This window comes from Gossypium arboreum, chromosome 10 (assembly GCF_025698485.1).
Source record: "Gossypium arboreum isolate Shixiya-1 chromosome 10, ASM2569848v2, whole genome shotgun sequence".
In the NCBI taxonomy this organism is placed as follows: Eukaryota; Viridiplantae; Streptophyta; class Magnoliopsida; order Malvales; family Malvaceae; genus Gossypium; species Gossypium arboreum.
The window spans coordinates 21,117,843-21,134,093 of NC_069079.1; the positions used below are offsets into that span (position 1 = coordinate 21,117,843).

The 16,251-nt window shown below is 30.3% G+C and overlaps 2 protein-coding genes across 5 annotated transcripts; one reads left to right on the plus strand and one right to left on the minus strand.

Moving 5' to 3' along the window:
* Nucleotides 1-3,502: 3,502 nt before the first annotated feature.
* On the minus strand, nucleotides 3,503-4,102 carry LOC108488916 (auxin-responsive protein SAUR50-like). The gene has a single exon (XM_017793189.2). It carries the CDS (start codon nucleotides 4,036-4,038, stop codon nucleotides 3,724-3,726), a length of 315 nt encoding a protein of 104 aa, XP_017648678.1. The 5' UTR covers nucleotides 4,039-4,102; the 3' UTR covers nucleotides 3,503-3,723.
* A 4,555-nt stretch (nucleotides 4,103-8,657) lies between these two features.
* Nucleotides 8,658-12,026, plus strand: LOC108487166 (uncharacterized). 4 transcript variants are annotated; one of them, XM_017791430.2, is made up of 8 exons: nucleotides 8,658-9,108; nucleotides 9,693-10,090; nucleotides 10,198-10,228; nucleotides 10,347-10,420; nucleotides 10,526-10,695; nucleotides 11,132-11,212; nucleotides 11,489-11,560; nucleotides 11,657-12,026. In XM_017791430.2, exons 1-8 carry the CDS (start codon nucleotides 8,943-8,945, stop codon nucleotides 11,685-11,687), a joined length of 1,023 nt encoding a protein of 340 aa, XP_017646919.1. In that variant the 5' UTR covers nucleotides 8,658-8,942; the 3' UTR covers nucleotides 11,688-12,026. The 4 variants fall into 4 exon arrangements, with proteins under 4 accessions (XP_017646919.1, XP_052876622.1, XP_017646920.1 ...); XM_053020662.1 differs by having other exon boundaries at nucleotides 11,492-11,560; XM_017791433.2 differs by having other exon boundaries at nucleotides 8,976-9,108; nucleotides 9,721-10,090.
* The last annotated feature ends 4,225 nt before the right edge of the window (nucleotides 12,027-16,251 follow it).

The following is a 16,251-nucleotide window of genomic DNA, read 5'->3' on the forward strand; positions in this document are numbered from 1 at the left end:
ATTTCATTTTATGTTCAAACACCTCAATTCGAATTAACTTTTAGTTTCTCGGTTTTTCTTACTTGATCCTACTAGAAAGTGTTATTAGAAAAATGTATAATAAAGTAATTAAAATAGACTTTGAAGCATGAGACACTTTTCTTAAGATTTTATTATGCATTCAAGATACAACAAAGTCTTAAACCATCTTGATGTCTACGAAACCAACTAAAAATCCGACTAAAGAATGTGCATCTATCAATTAATAGTATAATTACAGTGAACAAATATATCATTCTCACGAAGACTAAAAATACTAGTAATTACTTTTTTTCTATTATTTAACCGATAAATTTGAATGAATGATTAAAACTAAAATTAACTAAATTAATTAACTAAAAACGCAACAAAAAACAAATTAGGAAAATAATCAAGTAAACAACCAAGAAGCGAAACAATACCCAAGAAAGAATTAAGCGAAACAATACCCAAGAAAGAATTCACCTAGATTTCATCTGTCATTATCAATCTAAATTACGCAATTTCTTCACTTAGTATCTTGATTTGTAGAAATCTCTAAATTAAGCTAATATATCTCTTCAAGGATAAAAGCAACTAACTCTAGGTTGAGTAATTGAAAATTCTTTCTAATTAAAACCCTTATTATCGCATTAATTCGATTTATGAATTCCCCTATTAGATTTGACTCTAATCCGATAGATTTTTGTCGTCCTATTTCTAGGATTGCATGCAACTCCACTTAATTACGCTATATCTACTCTTAAATAGGGTCTATTCCTCCTTTGATTTAAGCACATCAAATATGGATCAATAGTCTAGAAATATTAAACCAAGCTTTAAATCTTTATTGCATAAAATAAAAATAAAAATAAAAACATAATTCATCATAGGGTTCATCTCCCTAGGTATATAAAAAATTAGTTCATGCTAAAAAATAAAAACATCCAAAATAAAATATAACTACAAGAAACAAAGAAACTCATGATAATCTCTAAAGAGATCAAAAAGGGAATTTTCAACATTGATGGAAATCTGTTTCAGAATCCTCTTCAATGGTGTTTACTGAGTTGTTTTCTTGTGTATTCTATGACAGCTCACTCCTATCTTATTATTTTTGTCATATATAGGTCCTTAGAATGCCTGAAAAACTCTAAAAGTCACGTTCTTCCATTGTTCGGAGTGCAATTCGCAAAATCGACACAGCCTGGCACATGGCTGTATGGTAGCCCATGTGACTCACACGGTCGTGTGTCCAGGCCGTGTGGCTCCTATAACTTGCTTCAATTTTCCGGTTTTCACTCATTTTTTGCTCCTTTTGCTCCCAAATGCTCTCATAAGTATAAAAACATGAATTTAAAGGATTAGAAGCATAAAATTCACCATTAACATCGAATAATCACCCAAAAATGCATTAAGAATGAGATTAAAACATATGGCTTTTAGCACATATCAAATATCTCCACACTTAAGCGTTTGCTAGTCGTCAAGTAAAATTCTCAACTCACACTCAAGTTAACTTCTCTCAATTAATTGTTTTCACTGATAATGTTTTAGGATAATTTACAGATAATCATTCCTTAAAAATTCACACTAAAATGATATTAAACAACACAAGCAATCCACATAGTGAATTTAAAGCTTTAAAAACATTATCCATCTTCCCTATCTCAAAAACTACTTAAAATTCCCTACTTTTTTGCGCAATACTCAAATTATTACATTAAGATTGTAAAATATATATTGTTGAAAAAAGATATATTATGAAAAACATAAAAGAGTATATCAATAGAAAAAATCTAAGACTTAATTAGATGTAATGCTAAAAAATTATCCATTTTGTTGAACATATAATCTGAAAGCAATACGAAATAAGAATAGTTGGAGAGACAGTTGTCAACAAAATAAGTCCCAAATGCATTCAACTTATTACCTAATTTCCATCATTATTGACTGCCAACATCTCACATGCATGATTAAACATCTGTAAACAAATTAACCTAAATATAATCTATATTCTGTGTACTTCAATTACTGACAACCCACTCCACCTAACCCACCTCCACCCAGTACTGCATTTCTGTACTTGTAATTAAACAAAGAAACAGATTAGATATTTATTGTGTAGCTAATATATATGCCATTGCCAATCACAAATTTAAAAAATACACAAGTTTATCCATTCAAACTAGATTTATTTCACATGAAAGTAGAGACAATTGCTACAAATGTGACAGACATGTAAAACAAATTCCAACCATTTAATACGCAGGACCATCACTTTGAATGCCATATATTCCCGATGACAGATGCTTGCCAATCAGTAAACCGAAGGCTTTTGCTTATGCGAGTGGCTATCAAATTCAGCCACTTTATGGACTGCTTAAATGGAAGGGACAAAAACTTAGAAATTTGCTAAAGGAACCCTACCTAGCTAACAATGGACCCTCATTGCATGTGCATAGTGTACGAGATTGATGACAAGGAGATTAAGCAGTGTAAACAATAAACCATTTATTGTGTAAGGTCTCCATCTTATCAATAGATTAATATGTTGTTTAACAAATAATGCACACACTTGAATTAATGGGAGCTACATCTTTCACTTTATTTCCTTGTCGTTAACTCCATATTATGACGCCATTCTTCTTCTTCTTTTTTCTATTAATTACATGCATGCTAAATTTAAGTCAACATATTGCAGTATGATCACCTAGTAATTCATGATCATAATGAAATAGTTTATTCGGAATAACGCAAATATTTTATCATTACAATATGATCGTTGGAATATGGCCATTATAAAATGACTGTTGAAATTTGGCCGCTGTAATATGACTATTAGAATTTAATCATTGCAATATGGTCATTTGACCATTTTGTCCATTTAAGAATCCTATAAATAGGATTCATTTCTCCTATTTTTTACAAGCAATAAAATTAGAGTTTTTTCCATTCTTCTCAATTCTCTCATCTTTCTTTTTTTCTAAAATTTTGCATCTTATTAAAATTACATTAGAGAATTCCGTCTAGAAGATTAGATTTTAAGCGGGACCATTTGTAACCCCTGTAACTTTTCTTGAAAATTGAACCTAGTGTAAATTTTTTAACCAAGTTTTTCCGACCAACTGTAATATTTTATTTTTATCTTATTTCCTGATTCCTTAAAGAAGAGCAATATAATTGTGTTCCAGGTTCTTTATTTTAGTGTACAAATATTGAAGTCCAGTGTTAACTTTGGAAGACAACATACTAATCAAGGCGAATTTGCTTTTAAGACAGTGATTCTTTCACGGCACAATGATTCCTTCTTTTATTTTCGCTTGGTTTATTTTCTATTAAGCGGTAACAAAATTATTTTACAATCTTATTTCTAATAAGTGCTAACAAATTTATTTTACAATCTTATTTTTAATTTCAACGGTTACAAGTGATTGTGTCCTGGTTTGAAATTTATAAACTCTTTCATATATCAAGAAGGAAAACATAAAAACACAATCTTAGATTTTCCATGATGTCTTTTCATTACTTTTGTTTCACTTGAGGGAAAATTCCATACATTTTGTAAATAGTGCTGAGAAAAAGAAAATGTCAAGCAGTTATGGTAAAAACAACAACAACGCATATCATGCAAAAGGGTGTATGTATGTAAGTAAGTATGTAAAAGGCTGCAATGAAGCAAAGCTATGTTTCTTCAATTCCCTGACTAAGCCTGTCAAAGTTTGTTCATCTAATCATGGCTGTTAGAGACCGGAAAATGACTTCTTCACAAGGGATTCTAAGGCCGGCATCGTGGGTAAACCCGAACTCCTCTTCAGCTCGCTGAAGCAAGATTTGAAACTCAGGGTGAGCCAACCATGATATTGGGATTATGTATCTGCTTCTGTTTTCACCAACATATACAACAAAATGGCCTTTAGGTACATCATCAGGGAGGCTTCCTTGATGACCATACCCTTCTTTCTTCCCCAAAGAACACTTTTTCATAATCTGCTTGATAGCTGTCGTTTGAGGTAGTTTATTTGATTTCTTGATACCCATGTCTTGTGATTAGAGTGAATAGTTAAGGAGGCTAAAACGTAGAGAAATGGAAAGAAAGGCGGCGAGGGAGGAAGGTAATGTAGGTATTTATATACGTGGAGGAAGCGTAGGAAGAGAGAATTCTATGTGGAAACAAAGTCATGTGGTATGTGGGAGAAATGAACAGACCGAGGATCTACGTAATGGAGATGGCTGAAAATGCATGCAGGTTTCACGTTCAACTTTAGTGGGACTTAGCCTACCAGGTTGCCTCTCATATGGACAACATAGGTCCAATTTTTTCTATGCTTAATTTTCCTACTTTTCCACAATTGTCTGTCCAGATATATGACTTAGCTCCAACCAGGGCTGAGATAATTCATTAAACAGTCTCGCTTTCATGATGATTTGTTTACGCAATTGCATGTATCCATCAAGTAATAAAAGGATAAGTGAGATTTCCCATAAGCATTGAGTTTTTGCGGGCTCATCCTTTTGTTTTCTGTACGTGTTTATTTTTAAAATTTTAAAATAATATATTTTAAAATTTTAAAATATATATTACTAATTAAATCTATTTAATATAAAATAACAATAACTAAGCATCTCAAATAATAATAATAAAACTCATATTTTTTTTCAAAACAAAACCTATTAATTAATGCTAAAATATGATTTTATATTAAAAATTATGAGAAATATAAATAATACAAAATACTAATTATTAACTAAATGATTCTCTTTATATTAATTTCTCAAATAAATATGAGTCATATACCATTTGTCAAGTCGAAATTTGTGTTGGATTGAACTGATTTGATTTGATGCCATTAATATTTATAAATAAAGTTACTAGTTAAATTTAATTATAAAATATATTTTTGAGTTTTAATGTATAAATTAAGAATGAATAAATAATTAAATGTATAGATTAAATTACCAATATATTGATAATATCCTTTTATATATAATGTCAATGTCACACATTTTATTTTTATTAATTATAAAAATATTGATTTAAACATTATTAATTATTATCATATTTATATATAGAATTTTATTTATTTATTTATTTTTAATTTATTCACTGTTTTTATAGATTTTTAATTTTATTAATTAATTATAAATTATGTTATTGTTTATTTTTAATTTTAAAATATATTACCAAATTAATTAATTTCACATTAATATACCATCATATTAATTAATATTACTTTTATTATTATCATATAATAATATTAACTAATTATTATTTTAATATTAATTTAATAATATATTGAACAATAAAGGGACCCTCCTTAATTCAAAAGCTTCTCTAAACTCATGCTTTTATATATACTAGCTCATGTCACATGCATTGCATGTGATTTTACTCATTTAATATTTAATTAATATTTAAAATTATTTTTTATTTACAATAATTAGCTAAAAATAATATTTCTTATTTAGATTATTAGATATAATTAAAATATATTAACTTGTCTATTCAAATATCATAATAGAGAATTTTCAAATCATATTTATTTTTAACTTTTTTTATTGATTTTTAACATATTCAACATACAATATAGTTTTACTTTATATAATTAATGTAAAGTAACATTCTTCAAAATAATAACTAATATAATTAACTCTAATATTAATTAAGTGATAATTAAGTTGCTTATAATTCTATTAAAGTAATAACTCTAGTTTATATCAATAAAATTAGCACAAAATTTTAAACTAATAATTTCAATTTCAATTTCAATTATAATTATAATTATAATTATCACAGATTTTCCTATATTTTATCCTTAAACTTCGCTTAAGTAATAATACTATTTTAAAATCAGCACAATCTTTTTAACTAATAATACTATTTTTGTTGTCTTCACAAGTTGTGATGAATAGATGGCGGTGCCTGTCATTCGCTAAAACTCCACTAGCCACCGATAGTTTTTCTTAGAAAGTGGGTGGCTATTTGTCAACTTCTTAATCTGTTTCTGTTTTGAGAGTATTTTAGAATAATAAATGATTTCACGTGTCGATTTGGACCCGTGTTGTCTTTAAGTTTTATATTTTTTTTATTTGTTTTTCCATTGTTTAATAAATTTTCAGTTTTAGAAGTTTTAGTCTTACTTATGCATGTAATCTTAGTTTTACAAGTGATTTTAGTGATGATTTTGTTGTTATCCTCTTTAGTTTGGTGAATGCTTGATTCTTTTATCGATTTTTGGTCGCTGCTTTGGACCATCCTGTGCTGATTTCTTTATTGTACTAAGCGCTTGCAACCACTTCAAATATGTCATGCTTGAGTTGTGACAAAGCCAATTGTCAATATGTCATAATGTTCTATTGGTGTTGAGGCTAAAACCTTTGTTGTGATGATGGAGCTTATCCTTCACCATCTATGATGAATATTTGCTATTCTTCCTCTATATTTGTAAAGTTCCATTCATTAAATGAATTAATAAATTTACCTTTCAAAAAATAATTGTAAATTATATTGATTTTTAAATGTGTAATCATCACAACTTGTACAAAGTTATAAATATTTTAGATATATAATTATCACAATTTGTATTTTACTTCAACTTTTTAACTAATAATTCTAAATTAAATGTTATATTTATTTTTAAATATAAATTTAGTGATATGATAAATAAATAAATAAAAATTCTCATCAGTACAAAAAAATTTAAATTTGTGATTTTTATATAGATTATAGATTCTATTTTATTGAAAAAAAACTAAATAAATACGTAATAGAAGCAAATTCTGAAAGTAGTAAATGAAATTATGCACCTTGAACTTCATTAAACTAATATAATTAATTATCTGGATCTCCGTCAATTATTTAATCACTTAATAGCAAACGTAAAATTTAATTTCATCAATTAAGCCTAGTTAGTAAATTAGGTTAACCCATTGAACGAAAATCTAGAAATATTCTTATCTTAAACACGAATTGACTTATTTTAGGGCTTAACTCCCTCAAGATAAATTAAGATTACTAAATTGGTGCCATTGTGATTCCATGTATATACTGATAAATTAGAATAAAAAGGGAGTAGAAAACAATGTGATGAAAAACCAAAGAAAATAAGAGGTTTTACTCTTTTTGTGAGAGTTTCATTGTCCATTTATTCCATGAAAAGGAATGTTGCATACATTCTTATATGAACCCCAATTACCTACAACAAAACTATAAAAATACTAACCCCAAACCTCAATGATTCCACTAATTTCATTTCATTTACTCCATATTATGATAATTTTAACAATTTTATTACTTTAGTATATTTGAATCCAGCTTTTTTTCTTTTATACTTTTTAAATTTTTAAATCATTTTTATCTAAAAATATTTTTAAACTTTTAATATTAATTTGATAAATTTTGTAAATGTTGATGGTTAATTTTATTAAATTTTTAAAATTAAAATGAAAAATTTTATAAACATTGATTTTTAAACTTTAATATCAAATTGAGAGTTAAATTTGTTATTAGGCAAATAAATAAAAGTGAAGTCAATTTTCTCTAATGACAATTAATGGAAGAGTGATTAAAATAAAATCAAAAGCATAGTTAAGTCACTATTTTTATAGTTTACCAAATTTTAGTTCCCATCAATATATATTTTGTCAAAGGCATGAAAATTGGGATGAAGAACTTGTTTAAACAGTAGTAATAATTTATAAATGATAATATTTCGCTTAATTGGGTTTTATGAACGATGCCTTACTTTTTTAAAATAAATTTGTGTGTATTACACAAAGTGTGTAATTGTTGGATATGATGATTAGATATGACATAACTTTTACATGCATTAAAAAACTATTTGTTTAGAGATTTGCAGCGCTGGGTTTTTCGAAGATGAAGGTCGACAGTTAGTTTTGGAGATGCCTATCATTTTTACCTCCATTTGGTCTCCAAAGTTCCTTTCCTCTTGATCTGTCATTGTGCATACGCAAGGATAATATGGAGCGCTGCCGGGGAGAGATCTTGATTTGGGTTTCATCGGAATTGAAACAAGGTGCTGTTATTTGTTTTTGTTTTGGTTTAGTTTACATTATTTGTTTTAATCGTGTCTGTTCGTTTGCTGGTTTTTTCTTTGACTAAGTTTGTTCTTTATTATTATTTTTTTTTTTTGGTAATGGATTGAGACGTGGGATGTAGTAATTAACAACACCATTTTCTTTTATTTATATGAAAATTTATTTTAAAAAAATATTTGTTTAGATTTTAATGTGAAGTAAGAATGGCTTAAAATAAAAAATATTAGGAGATAATTTGTCTTAATTACTGAAATATGATTAATTCCTAAAAATAAAGATATTGATATAATTGTCTAAATTAATAATATGTCGGATTGAGCTCAAATTTAACTCATTTTAAATCTGTTTTAAAATTTATTTAGCTCATTCAGATTTACTTTAATACAAGTGAATTGTATAACACCTCCATATATCAGTACTACTCACTGCCCTGATCTTGAAACAAGGTTGCCGCTGAAGCCATAGTTTTTGAGTCGAGAATCTTGATAACCACGCAATGCATGGTGATATTTGTGCCGAGAAAAGATGGGCCTGTACCCTGAAGCCTAAAGAAAGCCCACATAAGTAAGCACCTTACAACAATAGAGGCTTAATTTTAATCCCAAGGAAGAGTAGTAATTAGCCTGATGGCCCTCATCTCTCTCGGTCATGGTTTAGGCCCTGCCCTGTCTGACGAAGAACTTTCTTTCACCACATTCGTTGATATTTGTTGCGCTCCATCGATCCCAACTCCCAACACTTTCATAATTTGCAGCAATTTTCATTTTTCAAATTTCTACAGGGTGCCCCCGACCTCCCCTCTTACTTTCTCCTGCTTCCCAAGCAACAAGCTCTTATTATTCTTTTGATTTGTACATAAACAAACGATTAATAGGGGAGGGGAAGGAATGGGAGAAGGGAGGGAAGGAGACTGGGAGTGCAGTGGATGCAAGAACAGGAACTATGCCTTTAGATCCTTCTGTAACCGATGTAAGCAGCCTCGTCTTCTCGTTGACACCAAAACTCCTGCTGATTCCAAATGGCTTCCTCGTATTGGTGATTGGATCTGCACTGGTCAGTTTATACTTATTTCTCTTTTCTTGGGTTTTTTTCCTTATTATTTCCTATTACTACTCATGTTGGTTAATTCAATTATTCAATTTAAGACTATACATCAAAAGTTGGGTTCTGGAGTTTATCTGTGTTGTTAGCATTGATAATAGTTGGAATTTCATTAGCTGAGATAGAACAAAGGGCATGTTAAAATTCCATATTTCCTTTGCCTAATTAAAGATTTACGATGGGTTGTCTTTAAACAATGACTTGGGGAGAGTTTTTATTGAACTTTTTTCTGCTTTACTTATGTTAATTCGCGCTAAAACAGTTGGTTTTATGGTAATTGTTGACAGAGTTGCCATTTCGAAAGCATAACTTTTGGCCGTTGTATGTTTATGAATGTAACATGTTAAATGAAATATAGTGATATGTGCTCTGCGAAGTTGAGGTTAGGAAATCAGTATCAATTAGGTTGAGTGGTTTGTGTTTTTTGTATGTTTACTTTGGTATGGGATGAACTGGTTGGTGTGCGTGTGCTTGGCTTCCTTGTCCTCTTCGTGGCTGCATTGTGGGTTGGGGTGTGTGTGGCAATGGATCAATAGCTTGCACTAACAACAATTATGCATCAAGAGAGAAGTGCAAAAAGTGCGGGCAACCAAAGGAGATTGCAGCAATGCCAGCAATTGCAATGCCTGGAGCTTCTCTCCCAACCTATTCACATTATTTTGCTAGGGCCCTAGGAGCACTGGAACAAAAGATGAATGTTGGCTTTGTAGGCAGTGGTGCTCCCCAACAGTTCCTTCCTTTGAGTTCCAATTGGTCTTTGGGAGGGGCTGATAATTGTGGACTTCAATCAGCACCAACATGGCCTGTTGCTGGAAACCAGTCTCCTGGGGCATATGCAAATCCTGGTAATCAGCCCCTTTCTGTTCCAAAGGGATGGCGAAATGGTGACTGGATTTGCAACTGTGGCTTCCATAATTACTCTTCACGGTCACAGGTCTTATCTTGCTGCCTAAACTGGATTCAGCTTTCTTCTTTTTACTCATTACGAATTCTACAAAATATTCCATGTTATTTTTCTGATCCAATCGGCTGTTTTTGCAGTGCAAAAATTGCAATGCATCCATACCACCAGGTACATTCATTTGCTTTGTTTTGCTTTTAATGCTTATATTCTGATATGATGGTTTTTTTTCTACTACTAGTAACTGAGTATTTGCCTCTTTCTCATTTTCCTTTTTTGGGTTATATAGCACTTGGAACTAAGCGATTAGCATCTGAAGAATTTGTACATGATTGGGATCATAAAAGATTAAATTTAGGAAATGTAAGTAATCAGTTCTGTTGTGGCATTTATAATTATTGTTATTTTCCAGCAGGTTTTTAATTTTTTAACTACTGAACTACTGTGTCCCCTTTTCTGGGTTTTCAGGGCAAGGACGAACAACTGTATCCTCAATTTGACCAAATGGTAGGAGCCACCAGTGACCCAAAACCTGGAGCATATCCTTCCTATCCCAGTATAAATCCTGCTATGGCTTCAAATTGGCCAGCATCCAATCCGTTTCCTCCTCAAGCTGCAACAACTCTTCTTGGAAAAGGGTAATTTTTTATTATGTTGACCCCTTATTACATGCTTGTTGTATATCTTGGACATATTAGTGATTCATTTCATGAGTTAGATGATACTTAACTCCTTTGTCAACATATGGCAATGATATTTTTTTTTCCAGTCCCTTAATCTTGTTAGATATTGTAAATGATTTTTAGCTTCTGGAACTGGTCCTGAAATCGGTGTTGTTTGCTTCTAGATTGCTATTTAAAGTTCTCTTGCCTCTTATTGGTTGTAGGCTTGAATGTAGTATGCTAAAGAGATGGTCACTAAGGTGTTATGAACTTCTGTGTTTAGAATCCAATCAGGTTTATGTTCCTTTTTTGCATCTAGATGCTGAGTCATATGTCTAGCAAATATGATATTTTTCATGAGATTCAGAGGATTGCTTTTTAAAGCTACAAATTTTTTAACATCGTTTATCAGGGCAAAACAATGGCGTAGTGGAGATTGGATGTGTGCAAAATGCAACAATCACAATTATGCATCTCGAGCTCAATGCAACAGGTCAGTAGCTAAGTAGTGGCTTTTACATGCTGAATTATGCGAGGATTGTGGTCAGCAGAAATATGATGTGATTGATGTGCCTTATATCAATCAATAATTTGATCATTTGATGTCTGAAGTGATTTAGTATTAGAAATAAAAACTGCTTAATATTATATATGGTTGCCTGCACAAGATTATGGAATTTTTCTTTGTTCTATTTGTGGGTTCTTGTACATTAGTCACGTAAACCATTGCATGTAATATGTATGATAATTGTGGAAATTTTGATTTCAGAAGACGTTGTCTTCACTGCATCTCTGCAAGGGCAGGGGTGAGTCCGTACCATGGGAGTATAACAACAAATAGGTTGACAGTTTGACATTGCGGACTTCCCTTAAAGGAAGATGTTTCACTTTATTTTGGAGAAAACTCACCGGTCGGTGTTTACTTTTCCTTCTACAGGTGTAAGACTCAAAGAGAGACAGTGACTTAGCTGGTAAATGCTGCAGTGTTGCCATTTAATGCCAGTTTTGATTCATAAGGATTTTTCTTGCACAGTGCGTAGGTTCTCTCCCTCTCTCTCTCTCTTGTACAACAAAAAACCAAAAGCTGTAGATTTGGTTTGATTAGTTATGACAGCGATTATGAGTTTTGAATTGACAATGGTGGAGAGCTTTATATAACTTCTCTATAATACTAAATTGTATAATTTGGCTAGTATTTCTTGTATAAAATGTTGAAAACCTTGTGGTGTATACGCATCTGATGTGTTGGACTGAGATCTAACTGCCGTGGCAGCTTTCTATTTATTTCTTTGTTTATCTGATAGCAATTTTGAATGGTTTTTACATGCTAGTAGTTATGATATTCTCTTTTCCATCCCAATAATGTTGCTATTGAATCTCGGATCCAATTAAAGGACTTATCATTGCAGAGTACTCAAACAAAAACAGCAACAACAAAACTAGACGTTAGATATTTAGTGTAAGAACATGGAATTATGTATCCTCCATTCCTCACAAATTCTCTTATTGATTATGTCTTCATCAATGCCGTTGAGTCCTGTTACTCTCATTCTGACTTCTTTAATTATTTGCATGTCCTGCCTGTTGTTAATCTTTCAGTAGCAAAAAGAGTCACTTGTTTCTGTCTTGCCGAAGGTGTGGTATATGGAGGCTGCTTAAGCAATTTGCAAGACTATGGAAATAAAATTGTCTTTGAACTGGTGTATGGCCCAATGGATCCCTCTCTACCATTCTACTACCCTCCTCAGTAATCCCCAAAGCTTCAACATATTGCCGTCCTATGATTTTTTTTTTTAATTTTTATTTGGGGAATATCTGCAGCTACAGAAGAGGTGGTCCCTTGACGCCATGTCTTGTCTACTTAACATGCTTAGGGATATAGAGAGTGCACCAAACAAATCGACGGCACCCCACTTCCTGAAATTTGGGTGTAAGAGCTTCCCAAGCTGTAGCTGTAGAAAAGGTGTGCCCAGGTACACTTCAGATGACTCCTTGCTCAAACCTGATCAAGAACCATGTGACTATTCCTTTCATGTTAAGTAATTGCCTCATGCTCCACAGAGATCTCTTCCTTTCAACACATAGGATTGGGGCCATCCTATCTACAATGATCCAAACATCATGAAAAAGGCTCATAAGTGCTTGAAAATGCATGGCGGCTCAAGAGCACCCTGTGATTCTGGTTTGCCAATCCACTTGTTTGTTCCTTTCAGGAGAAACTAGAGCATAGGTAAGTAATAAGAAGTGCCTGCACCAATAATTATGTAGGTTGAAAAGAATAAGACCGAATCAGTTGTAGGCTGTCCAACTTGTGATCCATCCTTGGTTACTACGGTAGCGTATGGAAATAGTGCCAAGTTTGAATTCAGTAGCTTGTAGGTCTCTTTGCTGGATACGTGAGTAAAAACTCACTTTGGGTGTTGTTGGGTTGTTGCCAAATAGGTGCTAAAACAAATCTGCAATGAACTCTATACTCACAGCACAGAATCTAGGCTGCCTTTGGTGAAGATTAAAACATCATCTGCAAAACGTAAATCCGTCACACTACATTTGGAACATACTTTGTTATCTGCAGCAACGACTTCTCAATCTTGAAATATATATTTACTGGTATTTTAATAATATAAAATTATGACTTACCACAATGAAAATATGCATTAACATTCTATAATGCAAAGGTAAACGTCTTTAATTATGATTTGGAGTTTTCTTATTGTTGTAATTAACTATTTTGAATAATATTATTTTACCTTAATAAAAAAAAAATACTCTCTCAAATAAATAAATAAAAGATAATAAGCAATGGAGAGGGATCCATTGCAGACAACGGCCATCGAATCGACCTATACGGTATGCACCATTCCCTACGAATTCTCATCCGCTAATCTTCAAAAGGCTACCCCTACAGGTATCCACCTCCATTCCCTCCTTCCACTATTATTATTATATTTCTTTTTGTCTTGTTCGATGTTTTTTACATTTTCATTTTATAATTTCCATTCTTTACCTGCAAAAAAGGGTAATTTTCTCATGATTGTTCTTTCGTCTTCGTAAGCTATTATTTGATGATTTTTACGTTTTCTTTTTATAATTTCCATTCTTTCTTTACCTGCAAATGTGGGTAATTTTAGGTTCTTCTAATGGTTGTTCTCTTGTGTTAGTATGCTTTTTACGTTTTTCTTATAATTTTTATAATTTTTTTTTTATTATACCTCCTCCATAACACCTACATATGTCACCCTTTGAGCATCATTAGCAGAACGCCATAAGTACCTACGACCCTTCTAAATAGGCGAAGTCAGAATTTTATTTTTTTAGAAATTAGAATTAAATTATATAGTTTTACGATAATAAAAATATAATTTTATCATTTTAGTAGTTTATATTTTTATAATTTTTAAAAATTAAATTAAATTTTTATCATTTTTAAGAAAGTTAAAGTATAATTTTATTATTACTAATTTAAAATTTTATAAATTACAAAAGGTCCTCTTGAATTTGCCACTGCTTCAATCATGATGGAACAATCATTGATTATAAAATCACTCTACATTGTCATGTCATCAATTTATAAAGTTACATTTTTTTCTCTATAACAAAATAAGATGTGATTTTGCATAAACATGTTACTTACACGTGGCATCTTATGTATTTTATATATAACCCTTCTCACCTCAATAGGAAGAGCATATAGATAATATTTTAATCAAAGATTGAAAATTATTTTTATATATTTAATTATTTAATTTCAAATAAATTAATGTTAATAAGATAGTAGCATTTAGCAAAAGATAAAATCTTGGGACCTTAATGTCTTAGGTGTAACCTTTACATTGTATAAATTATACGTTGGTTGTTTTAGAATTATTTTGACTTAAATTTCATCGTGTGTAGATTATCTATGTCTCGGATATATTCTGAGTATTTTACTTAAATTTCATTATTTATAGATCTTTTCTAGTTTTGATATGTTTTGAATTTTTAACAGCATGTGAATTTTTTTTAAATACTTGTAAATTTAAGTTTAAATAAAATGATGAAGTTACATAATTAAATAACTCAAATTTGTTAATTTTAAAATTTTAGAATATATTTATATCCATCACTTTTAATAATAGCATATCTATTTTGAATTTTTTGTAACATTTCTAGTGGTAAACTTTATTTAGAGTTCCTCAATGTTTATATCTTTTGTTAATTTGATTTTTTAACTAAACTTAATTATTAATTTTTAAAAAGAGTCAAATTATTTTTTTAACTAAAATGTTGATTAAACAATAATTTTTAACGATATCATTATTTTTCTTAAATGCTATATGAACAAATAATTTAAAATTAATAAAAATATTTAAAATAAAAAACCATAAAATTAATATGCAATAAACTTGATTGTCATGCGAGTTGTTATATTTAATAATTTAATATGTTATGTTTATTTAATGAGCTAAATTTAATTATTTTTAAAATGTTAATAACTAAATTTAACTAGAAAAATAAAAGATAAAAAAAAAGGGTTAAATTCATCACAAAAACATATTTACTAGTATACGAAACAAAGTTAAAACAAGAAAATAAAGGTTTAGGTCGGTAGTGGTAGAGATTGAATCAAAACAAAACTAGTAAATGGAGAAGGGGGGGGGGGATATGTTGTCCAAAGCCAAAAGAAAACCTTAGTGCATCAAAATTGGGTCCACCCTAAAACCCTAGAGCTGGAATATATATAAAATAAAAAGAAGAGGTGTGGGTTATCAAACTTGATTACGGACAGTCTATCATCCATTCTGGGTAAGTAAAGATTAGAAGAAAAGAAAGAGAAGGGTGTGGGTAGGGTTTGGCACAGTCACTATCTTAGATTTAATAGAGACAGAAGAAAGGGAAAAAGGCAGATGCAGAGTGAGGAGATATGGAATGATATTGTGATGTATCATTGCAGATATGGCGGAGAAAATAACAGCAATTGGGATGATTACCCCAAAGAAAAGGATGTGTACTGCCCCCACTATACGTAACTAGCTAGCCCATTTCTTAGGACTTCTCAGATAAGCACTCTATTTCTTTTTTAATATATATATACACTTTATTTAATTTTAATTTTATTGTGAAATTAAAAATTAAAAAATATAAAAAATTACACACATATGAGATTGGAATTTAAGATACCTTGGTTTTCAACTTCACCCTTTTAGCTTATTTTTTAAACATAATTTTGTTTTCACTAATATAAATAACTTGTGTAGAAAACAAATGAAATTTTAGTAAGAATTTGGATGTGATAAGTTTTCAGTAATTTATTCTTGGTTTTTTTTAGAAAAATTATATAATAATATAAAACACAGTATTATAAAAATATTTATTTCATTTTAAATAAACAATTCTTTAATAAAATTTCAACTAGATTAATATTGTATTGGCTAAAAAAGGATAAAAAAACGGAATTTGAGGTAATATAAAGAAAAAGAGAGTGGAATAGAGTTTAGAGAAAAATAAGAACCAAGTTACCGACAAAACCCACATGGAGAGGATCAGAGAAAG